Source organism: Salmo salar, chromosome 27 (assembly GCF_965601325.2).
Source record: "Salmo salar chromosome 27, fSalSal1, whole genome shotgun sequence".
Lineage (NCBI taxonomy): Eukaryota > Metazoa > Chordata > Actinopteri > Salmoniformes > Salmonidae > Salmo > Salmo salar.
Window position 1 is genome coordinate 37,118,366 of NC_138317.1, and position 23,241 is coordinate 37,141,606.

A 23,241-nucleotide genomic window follows, 5' to 3' on the forward strand; every position below is an offset into this window, starting at 1 on the left:
AGGGCAGTAAACTGGATTGATAGTGGAGTAAAATAGAGAGATTGTATCAGAGGGCAGTAAACTGGATTGATAGTGGGGTAAGATAGTGAGAGATTGTATCAGAGGGCAGTAAACTGGGTTGATAGTGGGGTAAGATAGTGAGAGATTGTATCAGGATTCAAAACTAATGTGACGTGCAGCGAATAGACCAGCCAGGCAACACCAGATGGTTATTTTTGAAACAGTATATCCATTTGACATACACAAAACAAAAACAAAAATGGGGGAAAAAATGATGGTAAAATGCACGAATATGCAATGAGTCGCACAGAACAAGAATGAAAAAAACAAGTACTTGATAGAATGTGCATCACTGGAAAACAATGTTTCTCCTTGCTCAATGAGTGAATGTGGTTCTACCGGCATTCTGAAGTAGAATATGCTAAGAATCAAATCAAATAAAATCCAATTTCATTGGTCGCACATACACTACCGTTCAAAAGTTTGGGGTCATATAGAAATGTCCTTGTTTTTGAAAGAAAAGCACAATTTTGTCCATTAAAATAACATCAAATTGATCAGAAATACAGTGTAGACATTGTTCATGTTGTAAATGACTATTGTAGCTGGAAACGGCAGATTTTTTATGGAATATCTACATAGCCGACCAGAGGCCCATTATCAGCAAGTTCAACTGGCAGCTTAATTAAATAGCACCCGCAAAACACCAGTCTCAACATCAACAGTGAAGAGGCAACTCCAGGATGCTGGCCTTCTAGAGTTGCGGAGTTCCTCTGTCCAGTATCTGTGTTCTTTTCCCCATCTTAATCTTTTATTTTTATTGGCCAGTCTGAGATATGGCTTTTTCTTTGCAACTCTGTCGCCTCTTCACTGTTGATGTTGAGACTGGTGTTTTGCAGGTACTATTTAATGAAGCTGCCAGTTGAGGACTTGACACTCTAATGTACTTGTCCTCTTGCTCAGTTGTGCACCAGGGCCTCCCACTACTCTTTCTATTCTGGTTAGGGCCAGTTTGTGCTGTTCTGTGAAGGGAGTAGTACACAGCGTTGTACGAGATCTTACATTTCTTGGAAATTTCTCACGCATGGAATAGCCTTCATTTCTCAGAACAAGAATAGATTGACAAGTTTCAGAAGAAAGCTATTTGTTTCTGGCCATTTTAAGCCTGTAATCGAACCCACAAATGCTGATGCTCCAGATACTCAACTAGTCTAAAGAAGGCCACTTTTATTGCTTCTTTAATCAGAACGTCAGTTTTCAGCTGTGCTAACATAATTGCAAAAGGGTTTTCTAATGATCAATTAGCCTTTTAAATGATGAACTTGGATTAGCTAACACAACGTGCCATTGGAACACAGCAATGATGGTTGCTGAGGGTTGTCCCGTGTGGCTCAGTTGGTAGAGCATGGTGTTTGCAATGCTGGGGTTGTGGGTTCGATTCCCACGGGGGACCAGTACGGAGAAAACATTTACGAAATGTATGCATTCACTACTGTAAGTCGCTCTGGCTAAGAGTGTCTGCTAAATGACTAAAATATAAAATATGTAACGGGCCTATGTAGAATATATATAAAAAAATCTGCCATTTCCAGCTACAATAGTCATTTACAACATTAACAATGTCTGCACTGTATTTCTGATCAATTTTATGTTATTTTAATCAACAAAAAATGTGATTTTCTTTAAAAAACAAGGACATTTCTATGTGACTCCAAACTTTTGAACGGTAGTGTATGTATAAATACACTGCTCAAAAAAATAAAAGGAACACTTAAACAACACAATGTAACTCCAAGTCAATCACACTTCTGTGAAATCAAACTGTCCACTTAGGAAGCAACACTGATTGACAATAAATTTCACATGCTGTTGTGCAAATGGAATAGACAACAGGTGGAAATTATAGGCAATTAGCAAGACACCCCCAATAAAGGAGTGGTTCTGCAGGTGGTAACCACAGACCACTTCTCAGTTCCTATGCTTCCTGGCTGATGTTTTGGTCACTTTTGAATGCTGGCGGTGCTTTCACTCTAGTGGTCGCATGAGACGGAGTCTACAACCCACACAAGTGGCTCAGGTAGTGCAGCTCATCCAGGATGGCACATCAATGCGAGCTGTGGCAAGAAGGTTTGCTGTGTCTGTCAGCGTAGTGTCCAGAGCATGGAGGCGCTACCAGGAGACAGGCCAGTACATCAGGAGATGTGGAGGAGGCCGTAGGAGGGCAACAACCCAGCAGCAGGACCGATACCTCCGCCTTTATGCAAGGAGGAGCAGGCGGAGCACTGCCAGAGCCCTGCAAAATGACCTCCAGCAGGCCACAAATGTGCATGTGTCTGCTCAAACGGTCAGAAACAGACTCCATGAGGGTGGTATGAGGGCCCGACGTCCACTGGTGGGGGTTGTGCTTACAGCCCAACACCGTGCAGGACGTTTGGCATTTGCCAGAGAACACCAAGGTTGGCAAATTCGCCACTGGCGCCCTGTGCTCTTCACAGATGAAAGCAGGTTCACACTGAGCACATGTGACAGACGTGACAGAGTCTGGAGACGCCGTGGAGAACGTTCTGCTGCCTGCAACATCCTCCAGCATGACCGGTTTGGCGGTGGGTTAGTCATGGTGTGGGGTGGCATTTCTTTGGGGGGCCGCACAGCCCTCCATGTGCTCGCCAGAGGTAGCCTGACTGCCATTAGGTACCGAGATGAGATCCTCAGACCCCTTGTGAGACCATATGCTGGTGCGGTTGGCCCTGGGTTCCTCCTAATGCAAGACAATGCTAGACCTCATGTGGCTGGAGTGTGTCAGCAGTTCCTGCAAGAGGAAGGCATTGATGCTATGGACTGGCCCGCCCGTTCCCCAGACCTGAATCCAATTGAGCACATCTGGGACATCATGTCTCGCTCCATCCACCAACACCACGTTGCACCACAGACTGTCCAGGAGTTGGCGGATGCTTTAGTCCAGGTCTGGGAGGAGATCCCTCAGGAGACCATCTGCCACCTCATCAGGAGCATGCCCAGGCGTTGTAGGGAGGTCATACAGGCACGTGGAGGCCACACACACTACTGAGCCTCATTTTGACTTGTTACATCAAAGTTGGATCAGCCTGTAGTGTGGTTTTCCACTTTAATTTTGAGTGTGACTCCAAATCCAGACCTCCATGGGTTGATAAATTGGATTTCCATTGATTATTTTTGTGTGATTTTGTTGTCAGCACATTCAACTATGTAAAGAAAAAAGTATTTAATAAGATTATTTCTTTCATTCAGATCTAGGATGTGTTGTTTAAGTGTTCCCTTTGTTTTTTTGAGCAGTATATTTAGCAGATGTTATTGCATGTGTAGCGAAAAGCAGCATTATACTCTCTTAGTGATCCAATGTCATATTATTTATGTTATTTCACATTGAATTCTTCTTCACATGATTACAGAAGACTTGTCATAAAGGGCGACAGCATGTGTTCTTTTTACTTTGGTGTGTAGGAGTATTGGATACATATACAGTACACTGCTCTTTCCATGACAGACTGAATCCAGGTTAAAGCTATTATCCCTTGTTAAATCCACTTCAAATCAGTGTAGATGAAGGGGAGGAGACAGGTTAAAGCTATTATCCCTTGTTAAATCCACTTCAAATCAGTGTAGATGAAGGGGAGGAGAGAGGTTAAAGATGGATTTTTAAGCCTTGAGACAATTGAGACATGGATTATGTATGTTTGCCATTCAGTGGGTGAATGGGCAAGACAAATGATTTAAGTGCCTTTGAACGGGGTATGATAGTAGGTGCCAGGCACACAGGTTTGTGTCAAGAACTGTAACGTTGCTGGATTTTTCACACTCGACAGTTTCCTGTGTATATCAACAATGGTGCACCACCCAAACGACATTCAGCCAACTTGACACAACATGGGCCAGCGTCCCTGTGGACCGCTTTCGACACCTTGAAGATCCCACGCCACGACGAACTGAGGCTGTTCTGAGGGCAAAAGGGGGAGGTGCAACTCAATATTAGGAAGGTGTGCCTAATGTAGGTAATTTCATGTGTATACCGTAGGCCTATATTTAGTTGATTCCTTTGAACATTGGATATATCTGTCTAGTGCCATCTGGCCTGGTATAGGCTATGAAGTGTGATGCTCAAAGCGTGGACAAGCGTGTAAATGACTAATTGACCAAATAACAACTTTGTGAATGATTGATGATGTATGTGTTTATTAACCAGGACAAGACATTAAAAAAAGGATGTAATTTATATGCATTTCCACTATAAATGTTTAGAAGTTACTTCTTAATTATTACTGTGACTACTGTTCTACCTTTTAAGAGTATGCAACCTCTTAAAGATGACAGCTGCAAACTTTGCACTGGTGCAAAAAAACTCAGTCAATCACACCAAAAAGTGTCTTATGTACACTATGAAATCCTTACAGAGTAGGACAGAGCAGACATAACTGGATCTTTCACTGTTTCTCACTTTGACAGTGCTTTAAGAGAGCACCCGGCGCCAAGTTCAGATATTTACTATGGTCTGTCTTCTGAGTAAATGTCCGTTATCTAAAATGGTGGCGACCATAAAAACAAATCAGAATGAAGCAAACCTGCTGATGTGTAAAAGAATCAAATCAAATAGATTCATGATTATTGAAGAACATTTTAGGAACTACAGACACCAACACAAGAGAGGAGGAGGATATGCTGACACTGCTGCCTCCCTCTAGCTCAGTAAAATGCTGGAGCGAAGCTCAAAATACTTCCTGAAAGTAGTAATCAGTGTCAGCCAAGGATTTTTTTTTAAAACACCAGACAACACATTTGTCTTTTTTTTCCCAAGTCTAAAAAATATCTGTATGTAAAAAATAATAACGGTGAGAAACAGTTCCCCTTTGGGGGTGGCAGGTAGCCTAGTGGTTAGCGTGTTGGGCTAGTAACCGAAAGGTTGCTACTTTGAATCCCCGAGCTGACAAGGTAAAAATCTGTCTTTCCGCCCCTGAACAAGGCAGTTAACCCACTGTTCCTAGGCTGTCATTGTAAATAAGAATTTGTTCTTAACTGACTTGCCTAGTTAAATAAAGGTAAAAATAATAAAATAGATGGGGATTGCAATGCCTAAAAGGGTGAATCTGGGATTCTAAAACAACAAAGCATTCACCCTGCCACTTACTTTGGAAAATCAGTCATGTAAAATAAAAAAAAATGATATGTAAGGAGCCCAGATTGCCTATTTAAACATTGAATAATTGTAGAGCACACAAGAGCAGGATCATCTATCTATGGCTAATGTCTTAACATTATGACTATCAATGTTATCTTTCAATGCCTATCAATGTTATCTTTCAATGTCTATCAATGTTATCTTTCAATGCCTATCAATGTTATCTTTCAATGTCTATCAATGTTATCTTTCAATGCCTATCAATGTTATCTTTCAATGCCTATCAATGTTATCTTTCAATGCCTATCAATGTTATCTTTCAATGCCTATCAATGTTATCTTTCAATGCCTATCAATGTTATCTTTCAATGCCTATCAATGTTATCTTTCAATGCCTATCAATGTTATCTTTCAATGCCTATCAATGTTATCTTTCAATGCCTATCAATGTTATCTTTCAATGCCTATCAATGTTATCTTTCAATGCCTATCAATGTTATCTTTCAATGCCTATCAATGTTATCTTTCAATGCCTATCAATGTTATCTTTCAATGCCTATCAATGTTATCTTTCAATGTCTATCAATGTTATCTTTCAATGTCTATCAATGTTATCTTTCAATGCCTATCAATGCTATTTTTCTCCTACGATTTCACCACAACAGGGCCAAAAGAAAACAGTGATAATTAAGAAATGGCAGGAGAATAGTTCCTGGGTCTCTCCTATGATGGATGAGGCATATGGCACAAGATAAACAGAGGGAGAGACAGATTTTCTCCTTGATGGGTCAACCAACTGTCATTACGGTTCCATCACGGCCTAAACATGTTGGCTTCAGTGGATACAGAGGGCCATTCAGGACTATTCTACCCTGGCTGCATCCCAAATGACACCCTATTCCCTATGTAGAGCACAACTTACGGTCCCTGGTCAAAAGTAGTGCACTATATAGGAAATAATGTACCATTTGGGGCTCAACCTTCTCTGTATAAGCTTCAGTGTTGGGACGCCAGCTTCCTGCTTCCACCATCCATCACACTGGAAAGCGGTTTGAAAACGACAGGCGTCACCACATGAAATTTGAGGTCATTTCGGCGAACTCCATCGAGTCCCTTCACCACCGGAGCAGTTTGTCTGCTATGTTTAGAGACGTTGCCTCTTATTTCGACAGAGTCTAGTGAAGTGTGAAACCCAAGGGGGTTTGAGCCTTAGCACCACACTTAGTCAGGCTGCCAATGAGCAGTCAGCCACACGTGCACGCAAGCGCACACACACACACGCGCGCACACACACACACACACACACACACACACACACACACACACACACACACACACACACACACACACACACACACACACACACACACACACACACACACACACACACACACACACACACACACAGCCACCTCACCTGTTCCACATTCCCATCCAGTCTCTGTCCTGTCACACGTTTCACTGTGCAATCATTTTATAATTATCAGACAGACTTCAGAAACTGTGTACAACATGAACAAACCATGCAGAAAGGCTCCCTACGGTTCCAGTTCTGATCACACTGCCTGCTTTGTTGATGACTTGATTTGGAGTGAGTGGGAGTCCTTCTCCTGCAATTCACTTGATTTTCTAGTTATTCCAGAGTACCTCTAGGAAGCCCTATAGACTGCAGTATTTTTTGGAAGGCCTGCAGCTTGGTGGTGTGCCACAGATGGGCCATTGTGATGTTGCTAACTGGGTATACATGTAAGAACACTTATTCAGTCCATAGGTTGGTACAGTATGTTAATACACCACAGTCTTTATTTTGTCTGTATACTCACTATGTGTATAATATTGATGTAAATGAAAGATAAGTAGCATCGGAGAACTGTGTTTTATTCTTTGGGGCTTTCTCAGTTTTGTCATATTTGTATAAATTCATAAATATAGCAGTCTCTGTGAATACATTCAAATGGTTGTTCATGCTCTCTTGACGTTCTGGGACACTAATGCGGATTTAATAACATGCAATATGGCACAGCTCACAAAACGCACACAAACATACAAACTAACATGCAGCACTGACATGCACACATGCCCGAAGAGAACAGCGAGGACTACAAACATGCCTAAAGAGGACAGCGAGGACTACAAACATGCCTAAAGAGGACAGCGAGGACTACAAACATGCCTAAAGAGAACAGCGAGGACTACAAACATGCCTAAAGAGGACAGCGAGGACTACAAACATGCCTAAAGAGGACAGCGAGGACTACAAACATGCCTAAAGAGGACAGCGAGGACTACAAACATGCCTAAAGAGAACAGCGAGGACTACAAACATGCCTAAAGAGGACAGCGAGGACTACAAACATGCCTAAAGAGGACAGCGAGGACTACAAACATGCCTAAAGAGGACAGCGAGGACTACAAACATGCCTAAAGAGAACAGCGAGGACTACGCAAATCCTGGTGGAGGTTTTCTTACTATTTCATACAAAATTGTTGGGCCAATTGTGCGCCGCCCTATGGGACTTTCGGTCACGGCCGGTTGTGACACAGCCTGGGATCAAACCCAGGTCTGTGTTGCCACCTCAAGCACTGCGATGCATTGCCTTAAACCGCAGTGCACCACTTGGGAGGCCCCACATTTGACTTTTTAAATATATTTTGAATATGCAAAGATCCATCTTCCTGACATGAGACAACTTGATCTCCCTATGAATCATAACTACGTTACACAGCTGATTAGAAGTCAACTACGTCGTCTTTCGCCACTCTGCACAGTATTAGTTTATCAAGTCGACAAAAACAAATCTGTCCATTTGTGAAGAGCCTTTGTTCAGTGTAGATGGACAATCAGTAACGTAGAAGACGTGGACAACGTTCATCGTATGGACGACAATGTAAAGCACACAGACTCAGCTAATTGTTTTCAGATAAATAAAAGTTAATGCATTCATTAATCGTAAAATGTATATATCTTAGCTAACGTTGAAATGCTCTTGAGCATGCCAAGTTCGTTCATGACAGTTAACCATTCCCCATGTCTTGTCAGTCAAATCAGAAGTGTCATTGACTAGATATGTGCCGTTATCTAAGTCTTAAAAAACCTGCACACGTCAATGATATGCACTTTATTCCAGAGGATTCCACCAATTTCAGATGCTTCCCGGGTAAGGTTTTTTTTTTTCTTCCCATTGTCTGGGGAGTTTGCTCCCCGATTCGATAATATGGGAAATTGCATCGACTAACCACTTTATATTACGTAGGCTACACCTTGGAACAAGCTTTAAGTGATATCGACTCACACACATGCACAATAGGGCCCGAGCTCACAGTCTATTATTCACCAGAACGCTATGAACAGTCATTAATCATTAGTCTTTGTATCCACACAAACAGCTAATATAACGTGACTCCAGCATTTCTGCTGTTCTCTGTCGCCTCTGACACACACATGACTTGATAGCATCACAGCTGAGCTATGGGTTTGTTGTGAGGTCAGTAACGTTAACGTAGTGATATACGGTGCTAAAATACACCTTGCATTCTACTGTGACACAGACGGTGCAACCTAGGATGCTGCTGAGAAGGGTATCTATTGTTTTATACAGTCCTCGTAACACAGAGAATGTCCTCGTAACACAGAGAATGTCCTCGTAACACAGAGAATGTCCTCGTAACACAGAGAATGTCCTCGTAACACAGAAAATGTCCTCATAACACAGATAATGTCCTCATAACACAGTTGACACACAAACAATAATGGAGATTCACAAAGAGTTATACAAAATCAAAGCTTGCTTTGATTGGTTGTGCACATCTCTCTTAATTCAGCCTAAGGGTCAGCAAATAAAAATTAGGAACAATTGCTTCACCTGGCTAGTCCGCCATAGTGCCCTGCTAAACCAAATAGAATGTGTGTTATTGCTTGTGGAATATCTTCTTGACGGCATGAAGCCAATCATTTGGATTTTGGATGGAGGTGTAACTCCAGGATTGCACACTAACTCAGTGGTCTTGTGGTTCATGCCTACCCTGAGATTAGGAGGTTGTGGATTCGATCCCCGGTCGAGTCATCCCAAAGACTTAAACATTTTTACCAAATGCCTCTCTTCTTGGCACTCAGCATTAACGAGATGGATTGGGGACAATGCCCTGCGATAGACTAGTGTCCTGTCCAGGGGGTGTAGTTGTACATCAAGCTGCCTCACACTACAGAAATAGGAGATAGACAAGTGTCCTGTCCAGAGGGTGTACTTGTACATCAACCTGCCTCATGTAACTGGCTCGGACAAGGCTACCTTTACCCTCCAGGATTGCACAGTGCATATTTGCCATAATATACATTTTCATTCAGCACAAGGCCATTGGTTATTGATTCAAGGCATGATGGGTGGGTTGGGGGACTTATCATGCATTCAACATCAGCAGGTTACGATGTCCAAACAAAGCCATTACTAAATGACTGAAAACATGAAACACATCAACAAACAAACACTTACAAGCACGCACAGGAAAACAGAAATCACAGATTTACCATAACAGAGTAACAAAGGTAGACTCACAGATAGAAAACTTGTTGCTGTTGTCTTTGCCTGGGAATAATTTTACTCCTCTAGATTTAAAGTCTACGGACCTTTTCACTAGTTAAAGGGAAAACAAAAACATGAAATCAGGTGAAACAGGTGAAACAGTTTCCAAATAAACCGATCAGCATTGAAAACCAAGAAACCCATCCTCCAAGCTTATGGAGAAGAGCACAAATCATAGCAGCAGCAGGTAACAATAGTCAAAGTATCTTAGCAACAGAAAAAAAGAAAGAATGTGAAGAGATAAAATAGGCAAGAGCAAAAAGAAGAGGAGAAGAAAGATATTATTATTATATAAGTAGCGTACAGGGCTTCTGTTCATTTGTCAACCTTGAAATGATTGGGGGGTTTTGCAGGACAGCAGACCAGAATGTAGAACAGCCGATATGGATCAGCCTTTAGCCACAATCCCCAGAGGAGTCTCCAGGGCAGGGGCGGCTGTCAAGGGTTTTTTCAGCAACAGAATGGCCGATTTGTTATGCCGCAGAACGGCACGCTGGGACATGACAGTGCAGGCGTTAGCTCACACACACACACACACACACACACACACACACACACACACACACACACACATTCGTACATACACACACCCACACAGAAACAAACGCACGTACACACACACACACATCCTGAGCAATTGGAGGATTTTCAGGTGTTGTGCTAACATCAGATGTTCATGTAAATGTATCCCCAATATCTTAGTTGAACAGAAGCCCTGAGAAGAATGACAAGCTTAATAATAATAATAATATTAATAATAACAGTAATAATAATAATACTGTGATCACATTCAACATGTGTGTAAAAACATCAATCATGATAAATGTTTTATTTTCTGTTTTCCAAAAAGAAACCTTAAAAAAACAAACATCTGTTGTCAGAACATATTTAATGCATTTGTTCAGAAAGTGATCATAGATTCACTGTCAGATATAAAATGGGATAATGAAGGATTATATTGGGGTTTGGAAAAAAGCAAGTGGCATTGTGTGAGACTGTGGAGTTGCTCTCTCCTCTCTCTCTCTCTCTCTCTCTCTCTCTCTCTCTCTCTCTCTCTCTCTCTTCTAATTTGTGTATTTGAGAGCAACCCTCACAGCCTTACAAAGAGCACATTTAACACAGAAGGGTACACTCACACATTGACATAGGACTCACTGATTCAGCATTTCCTTAAAAAAATATGACAATATGCTGTATATTGGTTTAAAAAAAATATTAAAATAGGGCTTCATCATTGTTAACACGTTGCTCAAAATATGAAGGTTGGGTTGAAACTCATAAGGCTATGTTAGTGTTAGACCTTCAGTTCAGGATTAACTGAATGACAGAGAATGAGACGTTTTTTTGACAACTCCCAGTTGTCCTTCAGGATATTGACATACAGTGGAGGTGGATAAGGTAGAACATGTTTGCCCACTCTTACACAAGGAAAGATTCCTGTAATCCATGGCATCAAAATCAACATCTCAAACTTTCAGACATCAAAGGTTGTGTAGTTAGGATGATGAGCAGACCAACTCATTATGAAAGAGCGTAGTTAGGATGATGAGCAGACCAACTCATTATGAAAGAGCGTAGTTAGGATGATGAGCAGACCAACTCATTATGAAAGAGCGTAGTTAGGATGATGAGCAGACCAACTCATTATGAAAGAGCGTAGTTAGGATGATGAGCAGGCCAACTCATTATGAAAGAGCGTAGTTAGGATGATGAGCAGACCAACTCATTATGAAAGAGCGTAGTTAGGATGATGAGCAGGCCAACTCATTATGAAAGAACGTAGTTAGGATGATGAGCAGACCAACTCATTATGAAAGAGCGTAGTTAGGATGATGAGCAGACCAACTCATTATGAAAGAGCGTAGTTAGGATGATGAGCAGACCAACTCATTATGAAAGAGCGTAGTTAGGATGATGAGCAGACCAACTCATTATGAAAGAGCGTAGTTAGGATGATGAGCAGACCAACTCATTATGAAAGAGCGTAGTTAGGATGATGAGCAGACCAACTCATTATGAAAGAGCGTAGTTAGGATGATGAGCAGACCAACTCATTATGAAAGAGCGTAGTTAGGATGATGAGCAGACCAACTCATTATGAAAGAGCGTAGTTAGGATGATGAGCAGACCAACTCATTATGAAAGAGCGTAGTTAGGATGATGAGCAGACCAACTCATTATGAAAGAGCGTAGTTAGGATGATGAGCAGGCCAACTCATTATGAAAGAACGTAGTTAGGATGATGAGCAGACCAACTCATTATGAAAGAGCGTAGTTAGGATGATGAGCAGACCAACTCATTATGAAAGAGCGTAGTTAGGATGATGAGCAGACCAACTCATTATGAAAGAGCGTAGTTAGGATGATGAGCAGACCAACTCATTATGAAAGAGCGTAGTTAGGATGATGAGCAGACCAACTCATTATGAAAGAGCGTATTTAGGATGATGAGCAGACCAACTCATTATGAAAGAGCGTAGTTAGGATGATGAGCAGGCCAACTCATTATGAAAGAGCGTAGTTAGGATGATGAGCAGACCAACTCATTATGAAAGAGCGTAGTTAGGATGATGAGGAGACCAACTCATTATGAAAGAGCATTGTTAGGATGATGAGCAGACCAACTCATTATGAAAGAGCGTAGTTAGGATGATGAGCAGACCAACTCATTATGAAAGAGTGTAGAAAGTAACATTACCAGCATACCAAATATTTTCTTGATTGTCTGTTTTGAAACGTTTAAAGTAAAAAAGTGATTAAGGCATGCCATACTGTTTTTGGAATGTTGTGCATTTTAGAAATTATAGTTCGACAAATCTGCTCTGTGAGTAAAACTCTAAAATCCTATTTATGATACTAAGACACCAGACACTGTACAGTATGCTGCAAAGCTTCTGCAGACCTGTGGTTTCCAGTTACTACTTGCTCCAATGTTACATTTCCACTTGAAACTCTTCAAAAGTTCAAAGTCCCCAAAAAGTACCTAATGTCAGAAACAGTGTGTACAGCCAAGATCAACAGAAGATCACTCAAGCTGATATTATTGAATATTCATTAAGAGTGGACAGTACCTCTTCCATATTCATTAAGAGTGGACAGTACCTCTTCCATACTCATTAAGAGTGGACAGTACCTCTTCCATACTCATTAAGAGTGGACAGTACCTCTTCCATATTCATTAAGAGTGGACAGTACCTCTTCCATATTCATTAAGAGTGGACATTACCTCTTCCATATTCATTGAGTAGACGGTACCTCTTCCATACTCATTAAGAGTGGACGGTACCTCTTCCATATTCATTAAGAGTGGACAGTACCTCTTCCATATTCATTAAGAGTGGACAGTACCTCTTCCATATTCATTAAGAGTGGACAGTACCTCTTCCATATTCATTAAGAGTGGACGGTACCTCTTCCATATTCATTAAGAGTGGATGGTACCTCTTCCATATTCATTAAGAGTGGACGGTACCTCTTCCATATTCATTAAGAGTGGATGGTACCTCTTCCATATTCATTAAGAGTGGACGGTACCTCTTCCATATTCATTAAGAGTGGACAGTACCTCTTCCATATTCATTAAGAGTGGACAGTACCTCTTCCATATTCATTAAGAGTGGACAGTACCTCTTCCATATTCATTAAGAGTGGACGGTACCTCTTCCATATTCATTAAGAGTAGACAGTACCTCTTCCATATTCATTAAGAGTGGACAGTACCTCTTCCATATTCATTAGAGTGGACAGTACCTCTTCCATATTCATTGAGTAGACGGTACCTCTTCCATACTTATTAAGAGTGGACGGTACCTCTTCCATATTCATTAAGAGTGGACAGTACCTCTTCCATATTCATTAAGAGTGGACAGTACCTCTTCCATATTCATTAAGAGTGGACAGTACCTCTTCCATATTCATTAAGAGTGGACAGTACCTCTTCCATATTCATTGAGTGGACGGTACCTCTTCCATACTCATTAAGAATGGACGGTACCTCTTCCATATTCATTGAGTGGATGGTACCTCTTCCATACTCATTAAGAGTGGACAGTACCTCTTCCATATTCATTAAGAGTGGACAGTACCTCTTCCATATTCATTAAGAGTGGACAGAACCTCTTCCATATTCATTAAGGAAGTGGACAGGAAGTGGACAGTACAAGCAGTGCCTAACATTAATAATAGTGCAGACTTCCTCAATTATAGTTAATCTGTGAGGGATCTGCATCTTAATTAACTGTTACACTTTGACGGTCACTGATGAGCACCGCTTGAGCAGTATCACTTACGATGCTTTAATGTGTCCTTTCTTGGGATATGCTTAAATTGCGGCGAGATAAATCAGCCAACGGGTTTCTTTGTGAGGATATGTAAACTATATTAGAGAGCCACGGCATTCTCAGGCACTATGAGGGACACCTTTAGTCTGACCTCTTATTAACCCAACATGAATGTTTCATTACTCTCATTTCATGATCCTCAGGTCAGCTTTGTGTCATGAATATTTAAAGGCTAAAATTACACATTGGGTCCTTCCCATGCGCTGCCAGAAGAAGCTACATTAACCGTCACGCCCAGGTTGCCTATGAATTGATACTTGCCGCTCAGTCGTGACATTTCATCATTCAGACTGATTAAAAAAGGATTGGGGACGCCGTTGGAGATCTGCTACATATCTGGAGGTAGGCAACCATCTCAACATGCCAACACTGTCACTCTAATTTAGGTCATCAAAATGTAAGGTGGCACCAAGACAATAGGTACCTAAATCATAGAACAGGGATCATCAACTAGACAAAACAAAATGTATTTTATATTTGAGATTCTTCAAAGTAGCCACCATTTTTTCCCCTTTTTACCCCCTTTTTTCTCCCCAATTGGTAGTAATTACAGTCTTGTCTCATCGCTGCAACTTCCGTACAGACTCAGGAGAGGCGAAGGTCCTGGACCCCAAGCCAACCAAGCCGCACTGCTTCTTGACACAATGCATATCCAACCCAGAAGCCAGCCACACCAATGTGTCAGAGGAAACACCATACACCTGGTCAGCGTGCACTGCGCCCAGCCCACCACAGGAGTCGCTAGTGCACAATGAGACAAGGATATCCCTGCCGGCCAAACCCTCCCAACACGGACGACGCTGGGCCAATTGTGCACCGCCTAGTTAAATAAATAAAAAAAATGAGTAGCTGTGTCCAGACTGGTACTGTATATATATTTTGCTCAGAAATCGTGGGGAGCCAAATAAAACCACCCTCCGGCCAAATTTTGACTATAGCAGGGATTTATGAGAATAGCCATCATTAGCAGGATTTCTTGTGTTTGGAATATTGCAGTCTGTACTATAATATTTCAGTCTTTACTATACTGTATTGTAATATTTTAGTCTGTACAATAATGTACTGTAATATTTTAGTTTGTACTATACTGTACTATACTCTTCCAGTCTGTACTATACTGTACTATAATATTTCAGTTTGTAGTATACTGCACTCTATATCAGTATGTACTATACTGTGCTATAATTTTTTTGTCTGTACTATACTGTACTATACTATTTCTGTTTGTACTTTACTGTACTATAATCTTCCAGTCTCTACTATACTGTTCTATAATATTTCAGTTTGTACTACAATATAGCTGCATAAGGGTGAGACAGAATGATAAACTATAGACAATTCTGCTGTATACTGGCAACCTAGAATTCAATAACCCATTCTGGCTTGCCGAGGGCCACGGGTAAAAGGACCAATCAAGTCATGTTGTAGGCACATACAGTTGAAGTTGGAAGTTTACATACACCTTAGCCAAATAAATTAAAGAGCAGTGATACTATCAATAGCAGTGTGCCGATTTCTTATTTTTTCTATACTTTGAAGAATCTAAAATATATTTTTGATTATATTTACAATGTATGAAATAGTAAAAATAAAGAAAAACCATTGAATGAGTTGGTGTGTCCAAACTTTTCTCTGGTACTGTATATACAGTTAAAGTCGGAAGTTTACATACACCTAAGCCAAATACATTTAAACTCAGTTTTTCACAATTCCTGACATTTAATCCTAGTAAAAATTCACTGTCTTAGGTCAGTTAGGATCACCACTTAACTTAAAAGAACGTGAAATGTCAGAATAATAGTAGAGAGAATGATTTATGATTTCAGCTTTAATTTCTTTCATCACATTCCCAGTGGATCAGAAGTTTACATACACTCAATTAGCATTTGGTAGCATTGCCTTTAAACTGTTTAACTTGGGTCAAACGTTTCGGGTAGCCTTCCACAAGCTTCCCACAATAAATTAGGTGAATTTTGGCACAGTCCTCCTGACAGAGCTGGTGTAAATGAGTCAGGTTTGTAGGTCTCCTTGCTCTCACACGCTTTCTCAGTTCTGACCACAAATGTTCTATAGGATTGAGGTCAGGGCTTTGTGATGGCCACTCCAATACCTTGACTTCGTTGTCCTTAAGTCATTTTGTCACAACTTGGAAGAATGCTTGTGGTCATTGTCCATCTGGAAGACCGATTTGCGACCAAGCTTTAACTTCCTGACTGATGTCTTGAGATGTTGCTTCAATATATCCACATACTTTTCCTGCCTCATGATGCCATCTATTTTGTGAAGTGCACTAGTGAAGTGCACCCTCCTGCAGCAAAGCAACCCCCGTGTTTCACGGTTGGGATGGTGTTCTTCGGCTTGCAAGCCTACCCCTTTTTCCTCCAAACATAACAATGGTCATTATGGCCAAACAGTTATTTTTTGTTTCATCAGACCAGAGGACAGTTCTCCAAAAAGTACGATATTTGTCCCCATGTGCAGTTGCAAACTGTTGTCTGGCTTTTTTATGGCAGTTTTGGAGCAGTGGCTTCTTCCTTGCTGAGGGACCTTTCATGTTATGTCAATATAGGACTCGTTTTGCTGTGGATATAGATACTTTCATACCTGTTTCCTCCAGCATCTTCACAAGGTCATTTGCTGTTGTTCTGGGATTGATTTGCACTTTTCGCACCAAAGTACGTTCATGTCTAGGAGACAGAACGTGTCTTCTTCCTGAGTGGTATGACGGCTGCGTGGTAAAATGGTGTTTATACTTGCGTACTATTGTTTGTACAGATGACCGTGGTACTTTCAGGCATTTGGAAATTGCTCCCAAGGATGAACCAGACCTTTTTTTCTGAAGCCTTGGCTGATTTCTTTTGATTTTCCCATGATGTCAAGCGAAGAGGCACTGAGTTTGAAGGTAGGCCTTGAAATACATCCACAGGTACACCTCCAATTGACTCAAATGATGTCAATTAGCCTAACAGAAGCTTCTAAAGCCATGACATAATTTTCTGGAATTTTCCAAGCTGTTTAAAGGCACAGTCAACTTAGTGTATGTAAACTTCTGACCCACTGGAATTGTGATACAATGAATTATAAGTGAAATAATCTGTCTGTAAACAATTGTTGGAAAAATTACTTGTGTCATGCACAAAATAGATGTCCTAACCGACTTGCCAAAACTATAGTTTGTTCACAAGAAATTTGTGGAGTGGTTGAAAAATGAGTTTTAATGACTCCAACCTAAGTGTATGTAAACTTCCGACTTCAACTGTAATTGAACTAGGGCAGTGAGAGGGAGATAGGTTAACGGTGGTGTAAGGGCTGTGTTAGGCCTTGAGGCAAAGCAAAGGGTACTTAAATTCCAAACGTTCAATGTCGGTGTAGTCATCTATACAATACACACTCTAGACCAGGCCTGGGCAAAAGCCGGCCCGAGGGCCATTTGCGACCCACGACCTAATTCACTACGGCCAGGGGAATCATGCTTAGATCACATAAAGAATTTGCGATAGAAAAGTTTTGAGAAACATACAGTATGTGTTATTCAAATTAAAAGCCTAATGAATACTAGCCTTTGTGTAATGATTTAACTCCCACCGCTTGTGGGACATTTATTTTGAAGGCACGTAAAAATAACATCTGCATGAGGACAGACAGAGACTGACAGGATGACACACACGTCACAGTTACAAATAGTAGCTAGCTTGAAATTGTGCAAAAAAACTTTTTTTTTAAACATTTCTAAGATTTCAAAGAAATGGAAAGTCGACAATGAATGTAGGGTGTTCCAGCAAAAGTGGACATCGAAATATTTCTTTATTGAGGCATCAGGGAAAGCTGTGTGCTTAGTGTGCAAAGAGAGCATCACTGTCTTGAAAGACTACAACTTGTTCCGACACTTCCAGATGAGGCATGCAGAGAAATATAGGAATACGTATTCTGAGCAGAGGGCAAGTGCATCGAAAGAGTTGCTTTCTCAGTTGCAAAAGCAGCAAGGACTTTTCACAAAACTGCATTCAGCAAACGACGGAATTTTGAGAGGTAGCTATGTACTGTCCCACAAAATTGCTAACCACAGCAAGCCACTCGCTGAGGGCGAATTCATTAAAGAATGTTTAATTGACTCTGCAGAGAAAGAGCTGTTTGAAAATATTTCCTTGTCAAGACGAACAGTGACACGGCGTGTTGAGGACATTTGAAAGACTAGGTAAAGGATTTTACCAATTTCTCCTTGGCCCTGGATGGGAGCAGTGATGCATGTGACACGGCGCAGTTGTTGATATTCTTACGAGGCATAACCCCAGACTTTGAAATTACAGAGGAGCATGCTTCAGTGCAGTCAATAAAGAGCAAAACCACAGGGAAAGATTTATTGGAGGAGGTTAATAAGTGTGTGGCAAAGCTGGGACTGAGTTTTGAAAAGTTATCCAGTGTGACCACTGATGGGTGCCCAAACTTGACAGGAAAAAATGTTGGCCTTTTGAAAAGGATACAAGATCAAGTAGCTGAGCTGAATCCAGATCAGAAAATTATTTTCCTGCATTGCATTATTCTTCAGGAGGTGCTCTGTAAATGTGTTCTGAAAATGAGCCATGTTGTGGATACAGTCACTAAAGTGGTAAACTTCATAAGAGCAAAATCTTTGAACCACAGGCAGTTTGTCTCACTGTTGGAAGAGACAGAGTCGGGTCATGCAGATCTCCCGTACCACACAAACGTGAGATGGCTGAGTTTGGGGCAGGTGCATAAAAGGGTGTGGGACTTGAAGTCGGAGATTGCTGAGTTCTTGCAAATGAAAGGAAAACATGTGGATTTCCCTCAACTGCAAGATAAAGAATGGTTGGCTGATTTTGCCTTCACCGTGGACATCATCATGAATGAACTGAATTCCAAACTGCAAGGGAAGGGCCTTTTTGCACATCATATGTACAGTCTTGTCAAAGCCTTCAAGGGAAAATTACTCTTCCTGACCCACCAAGTAGAAGCCAACAATCTCACCCACCCTCTGACACTACTAGTCTGTTCCCTATCAGATGACCAGCGGGAGAAGTATGCTGCGTGCTTTGAACAGTGAGTTTTCTCATCGTTTTGAGGATTTCAAAGTGTTGGAAAATGACATGCCAAATATTAAGAGTGTCACGATTCCTACCGACGGTGGCGCCCCCTCCTGCTCGGGTGGCGCTCGGCGGTCGTCGTAGCTACCACCGATTCCCTTTTTGTTTTTCCCTTTTTTTATGTTTTCTCACCTGCCCTGAGTTAGTCATTAAGAGGGCTATTTAGTTCAGCTGGCCCGCTCCCTATTGTGCAGGATTGTTTTTCTGTGTGTCGACTGCGTTTTGTTCGACTGTGCTTGTCGAGTGTATTTTCCCTGTTGTTGGGAAACCTTTTATTTTGTGCTTGTGGTTTATTAAAATTACCACACAGTGTTCGCTGCTTCCTGCGCTTCTTTCCGCCACACAACAGACAAGCCGTTACAAAGAGTCATGCTCAGAAGATGTTTGTAATGTTTGGGTCAACCTATGTATGTGAACAGACATTTTCAGTGATGAATATAACAAGTCAAGTCACAGATCATCGCTTACTGACCCTCACCTCTCAGCAATCTTACGCATAGCGACGTCAGAAACTATACCTGACTTCACTGCTCTAGTCAATGTCCATCAGAGACTTCACTCCTCACACTGATTGAGTAGTTTAAAGGTAATGTTGAGCTCTCTCTCTTTCATATGTTGTTGTGCATACGCTTTAACAAGAGTTCTGTCCGTGGTGCTGAATACACAGTGTACTTTTCCCTCCGTGCAGTTCATCACGTGTTTAATCATGAAAATACCTATCAAAAGGAGAACATGGATGTGATTTATTTCTGTGTATGTTAAAAAAAGTAAAGTAATTAGCATATCTGGATGTGATTTACAGTAGATATACAGTTGAAGTCGGAAGTTTACATACACTTAGGTTGGAGTCATTAAAACTCGTTTTTCAACCGCTCCACAAATGTCTTCTTAAGTAACTATAGTTTTGGCAAGTCGGTTAGGACATCTACTTTGTGCATGACACAAGTAATTTTTCCAACAATTGTTTACAGACAGATTATTTCACTTATAATTTACTGTATCACAATTCCAGTGGGTCAGAAGTTTACATACACTAAGTTGACTGTGCCTTTAAAAAGCTTGGAAAATTCCAGAAAATTATGTCATGTCTTTAGAAGCTTCTGTTAGGCTAATTGAAATCATTTGAGTCAATTTGAGTTGTAACTGTGGATGTATTTCAAGGCCTACCTTCAAACTCAGTGCCTCTTCGCTTGACATCACGAGAAAATCAAAAGAAATCAGCCGAGACCTCAGAAAAAATTGTAGACCTCCACAAGTCTGGTTCATCCTTGGGAGCAATTTCCAAATGCCTGAAGGTACCAAGTTCATCTGTACAAACAATAGTACGCAAGTATAAACACCATGGGACCACGCAGCCGTCATACTGCTCAGGAAGGAGACGCGTTCTGTCTCCTAGAGATTTACGTACTTTGGTGCGAAAAGTGCAAATCAATCCCAGAACAACAGCAAATGACCTTGTGAAGATGCTGGAGGAAACAGGTATAAAAGTATCTATATCCACAGCAAAACGAGTCCTATATCGACATAACTTGAAAGGCCGCTCAGCAAGGAAGAAGCCACTGCTCCAAAACCGACATAAAAAATCCAGACTGCGGTTTGCAACTGCACATGGGGACAAAGACCGGACTCTTTCGAGAAATGTCCTCTGGTCTGATGAAACAAAAATTGAACTGTTTGGCCGTAATGACCATTGTTATGTTTGGAGGAAAAGGGGGGAGGCGTGCAAGCCGAAGAACACCATCCCAACCGTGAAGCACAGGGGTGGTAGCATCATGTTGTGGGGGTGCTTTGCTGCAGGAGGGCCTGGTGCACTTCACAAAATAGATGGCATGATGAGGTAGCAAAGTTATGTGGATATATTGAAGCAACATCTCAAGACATCAGTCAGGAAGTTAAAGCTTGGTAGCAAATGGGTCTTCCAAATGGACAATAACCCCAAGCATACTTCCAAAGTTGTAGTAAAATGGCTTAATGACAACGAAGTCATGGTATTGGAGTGGCCATCACAAAGCCCTGACCTCAATCCTATAGAACATTTGTGGTCAGAACTGAAAAAGCATGTGCAAGCAATGAGGCCTACAAACCTGACTCAGTTACACCAGCTCTGTCAGGAGAAATGGGCCACAATTCACCCAACTTATTGTGGGAAGCTTGTGGAAGGCTACCCGAAACGTTTGACCCAATTTAAACAATTTAAAGGCAATGCTACCAAATACTAATTGAGTGTATGTAAACTTCTGACCCACTGGGAATGTGATGAAAGGAATAAAAGCTGAAATAAATAATTTTCTCTACTATTATTCTGACATTTCACATTCTTAAAATAAAGTGGTGATCCTAACTGAACTAAGACAGGGAATTTTACTAGGATTAAATGTCAGGAATTGTGAAAAACTGAGTTTAAATGTATTTGGCTAAGGTGTATGTAAAATTCTGACTTCAACTGTATCTGTCAACACAGTCATTCACATGATGTATAATCCTTAAATATGATTCTGGCCCGCGATGGCAAAAATATATTCTAATGTGGCCCTCCATGGAAAATAATTGCCTAGGCCTGCTCTGGACACTGGACATGCATTCCACCATGTCTAGCTGGCTAGCTTTTAGAAAACCCTTCACTGTAAAATGGTTCAAGACAAAGGACTTAGAGTACCATAATTTCCGGACTATTAAGCGCACCTGAATATAAGCCGCACCCACTGAATTAAATTGTTTTTTTTATTTTGAACATAAATAAGCTGCAGGTGCCTACCGGTACATTGAAACAAATGAACTTTACACAGGCTTTAACGAAACACGGCTTGTAACAAAAAATAAAAAATTAGCAGTAAGCTTTACCGGTAGTTGTCTTTTTGCACTGAGTCAATTCCTCACGCTGCTGTTTCCAACGTCTTATCATCGACTCATTAAGACCAAGCTCCCGTGCAGCAGCTCTATTTCCTTTTCCAACAGCCAGATCGATCGCCTTCAACTTGAAAGCTGCATCATATGCATTTCTCTGTGTCTTTGCCATGATGAGGGTGACAAAATGACTACTGTAATCAGAATGATGGAAGTTTGAGAGCGCTCGATTTAATCTAAACAGTAAACAAAAAAGTTGTTTGACCTTAACCCGTCTAATGAAAGCTTCATGCCACCAAAAAACTGAGCAAGTCACAGAATGTGTTTTTTTGGAGAAATTGTTTTTTGGAGAAAAATCCATATATTAGCCGCGTCATTGTTTAAGCCGCGAGGTTCAAAGCCTGGGAAAAAAGTTAATTGGCGCGCGTTCACGCGAGAGGTAGCTCTGTTCCAAAACGTTTTTCAAGACACTGGAATGGTCCGGTTGGAATATTACTGAATCTTCACGTTCTAAAGGCCCTAAAGATTGATGTTTTACAACGTTTGACATGTTTGAACGGACGTAAATAGATTTTTTTAACTTTTCGTCGTCACATTTTCCACGCGCTGAACTGAACGCGCGAACAACAAGGAGTTATTTGGACATAAATTATGGAGTTTATCGAACAAAACAACATTTATTGTGGACCTTGGATTCCTGGAAGTGCCTTCTGATGAAGATAGGTAAGGGAATATTTCTAATGCAATTTATGATTTTAGATGACCCTAACATGGCAGCTATCTGTATTGCCTAGTGTATTTTTCTGAGCTCAGTACTCAGATTATTGCAGAGTGTTTTCCTCGTGAAGCTTTTTTGAAATCTTTCAGAGCGTTAGCATAAAGGAGATGTTCATCTATAATTCTTTGAATGAGAGTTTAATATTTTATCAACGTTTATGACAAGTATTTTTGTAAATTGTGGTGCTGATTCACTGGCAGTATTTGAGGGAAAATATTTTCTGAACGTCACGCGCCAATGTAAAATGCTGTTTTTATATATAAATATGAACTTTATCGAACAAAAAATTCATGTATTGTGTAACATGATGTCCTAGGAGTGTCATCTGATGAAGATCGTCAAAGGTTAGTGCTTCATTTAGCTGTGTTTTGGGTATTTGTGATGCATGTAGTTGTTTTGAAAATGGCTGTGTGGTTATTTGTGTCTATGTACTCTCCAAACATAATCT

At 40.9% G+C, this 23,241-nt stretch overlaps 1 protein-coding gene across 1 annotated transcript; it reads left to right on the plus strand.

Annotated features, from left to right (window-relative positions):
- The first annotated feature begins 13,712 nt into the window (after positions 1–13,712).
- Positions 13,713–19,598, plus strand: LOC145864414 (general transcription factor II-I repeat domain-containing protein 2A-like). Its single transcript, XM_082970273.1, has 2 exons — positions 13,713–13,719; positions 18,362–19,598. The coding sequence occupies exons 1-2, from the start codon at positions 13,713–13,715 to the stop codon at positions 19,129–19,131; spliced, it is 777 nt and encodes a 258-aa protein (XP_082826399.1). The 3' UTR covers positions 19,132–19,598.
- The last annotated feature ends 3,643 nt before the right edge of the window (positions 19,599–23,241 follow it).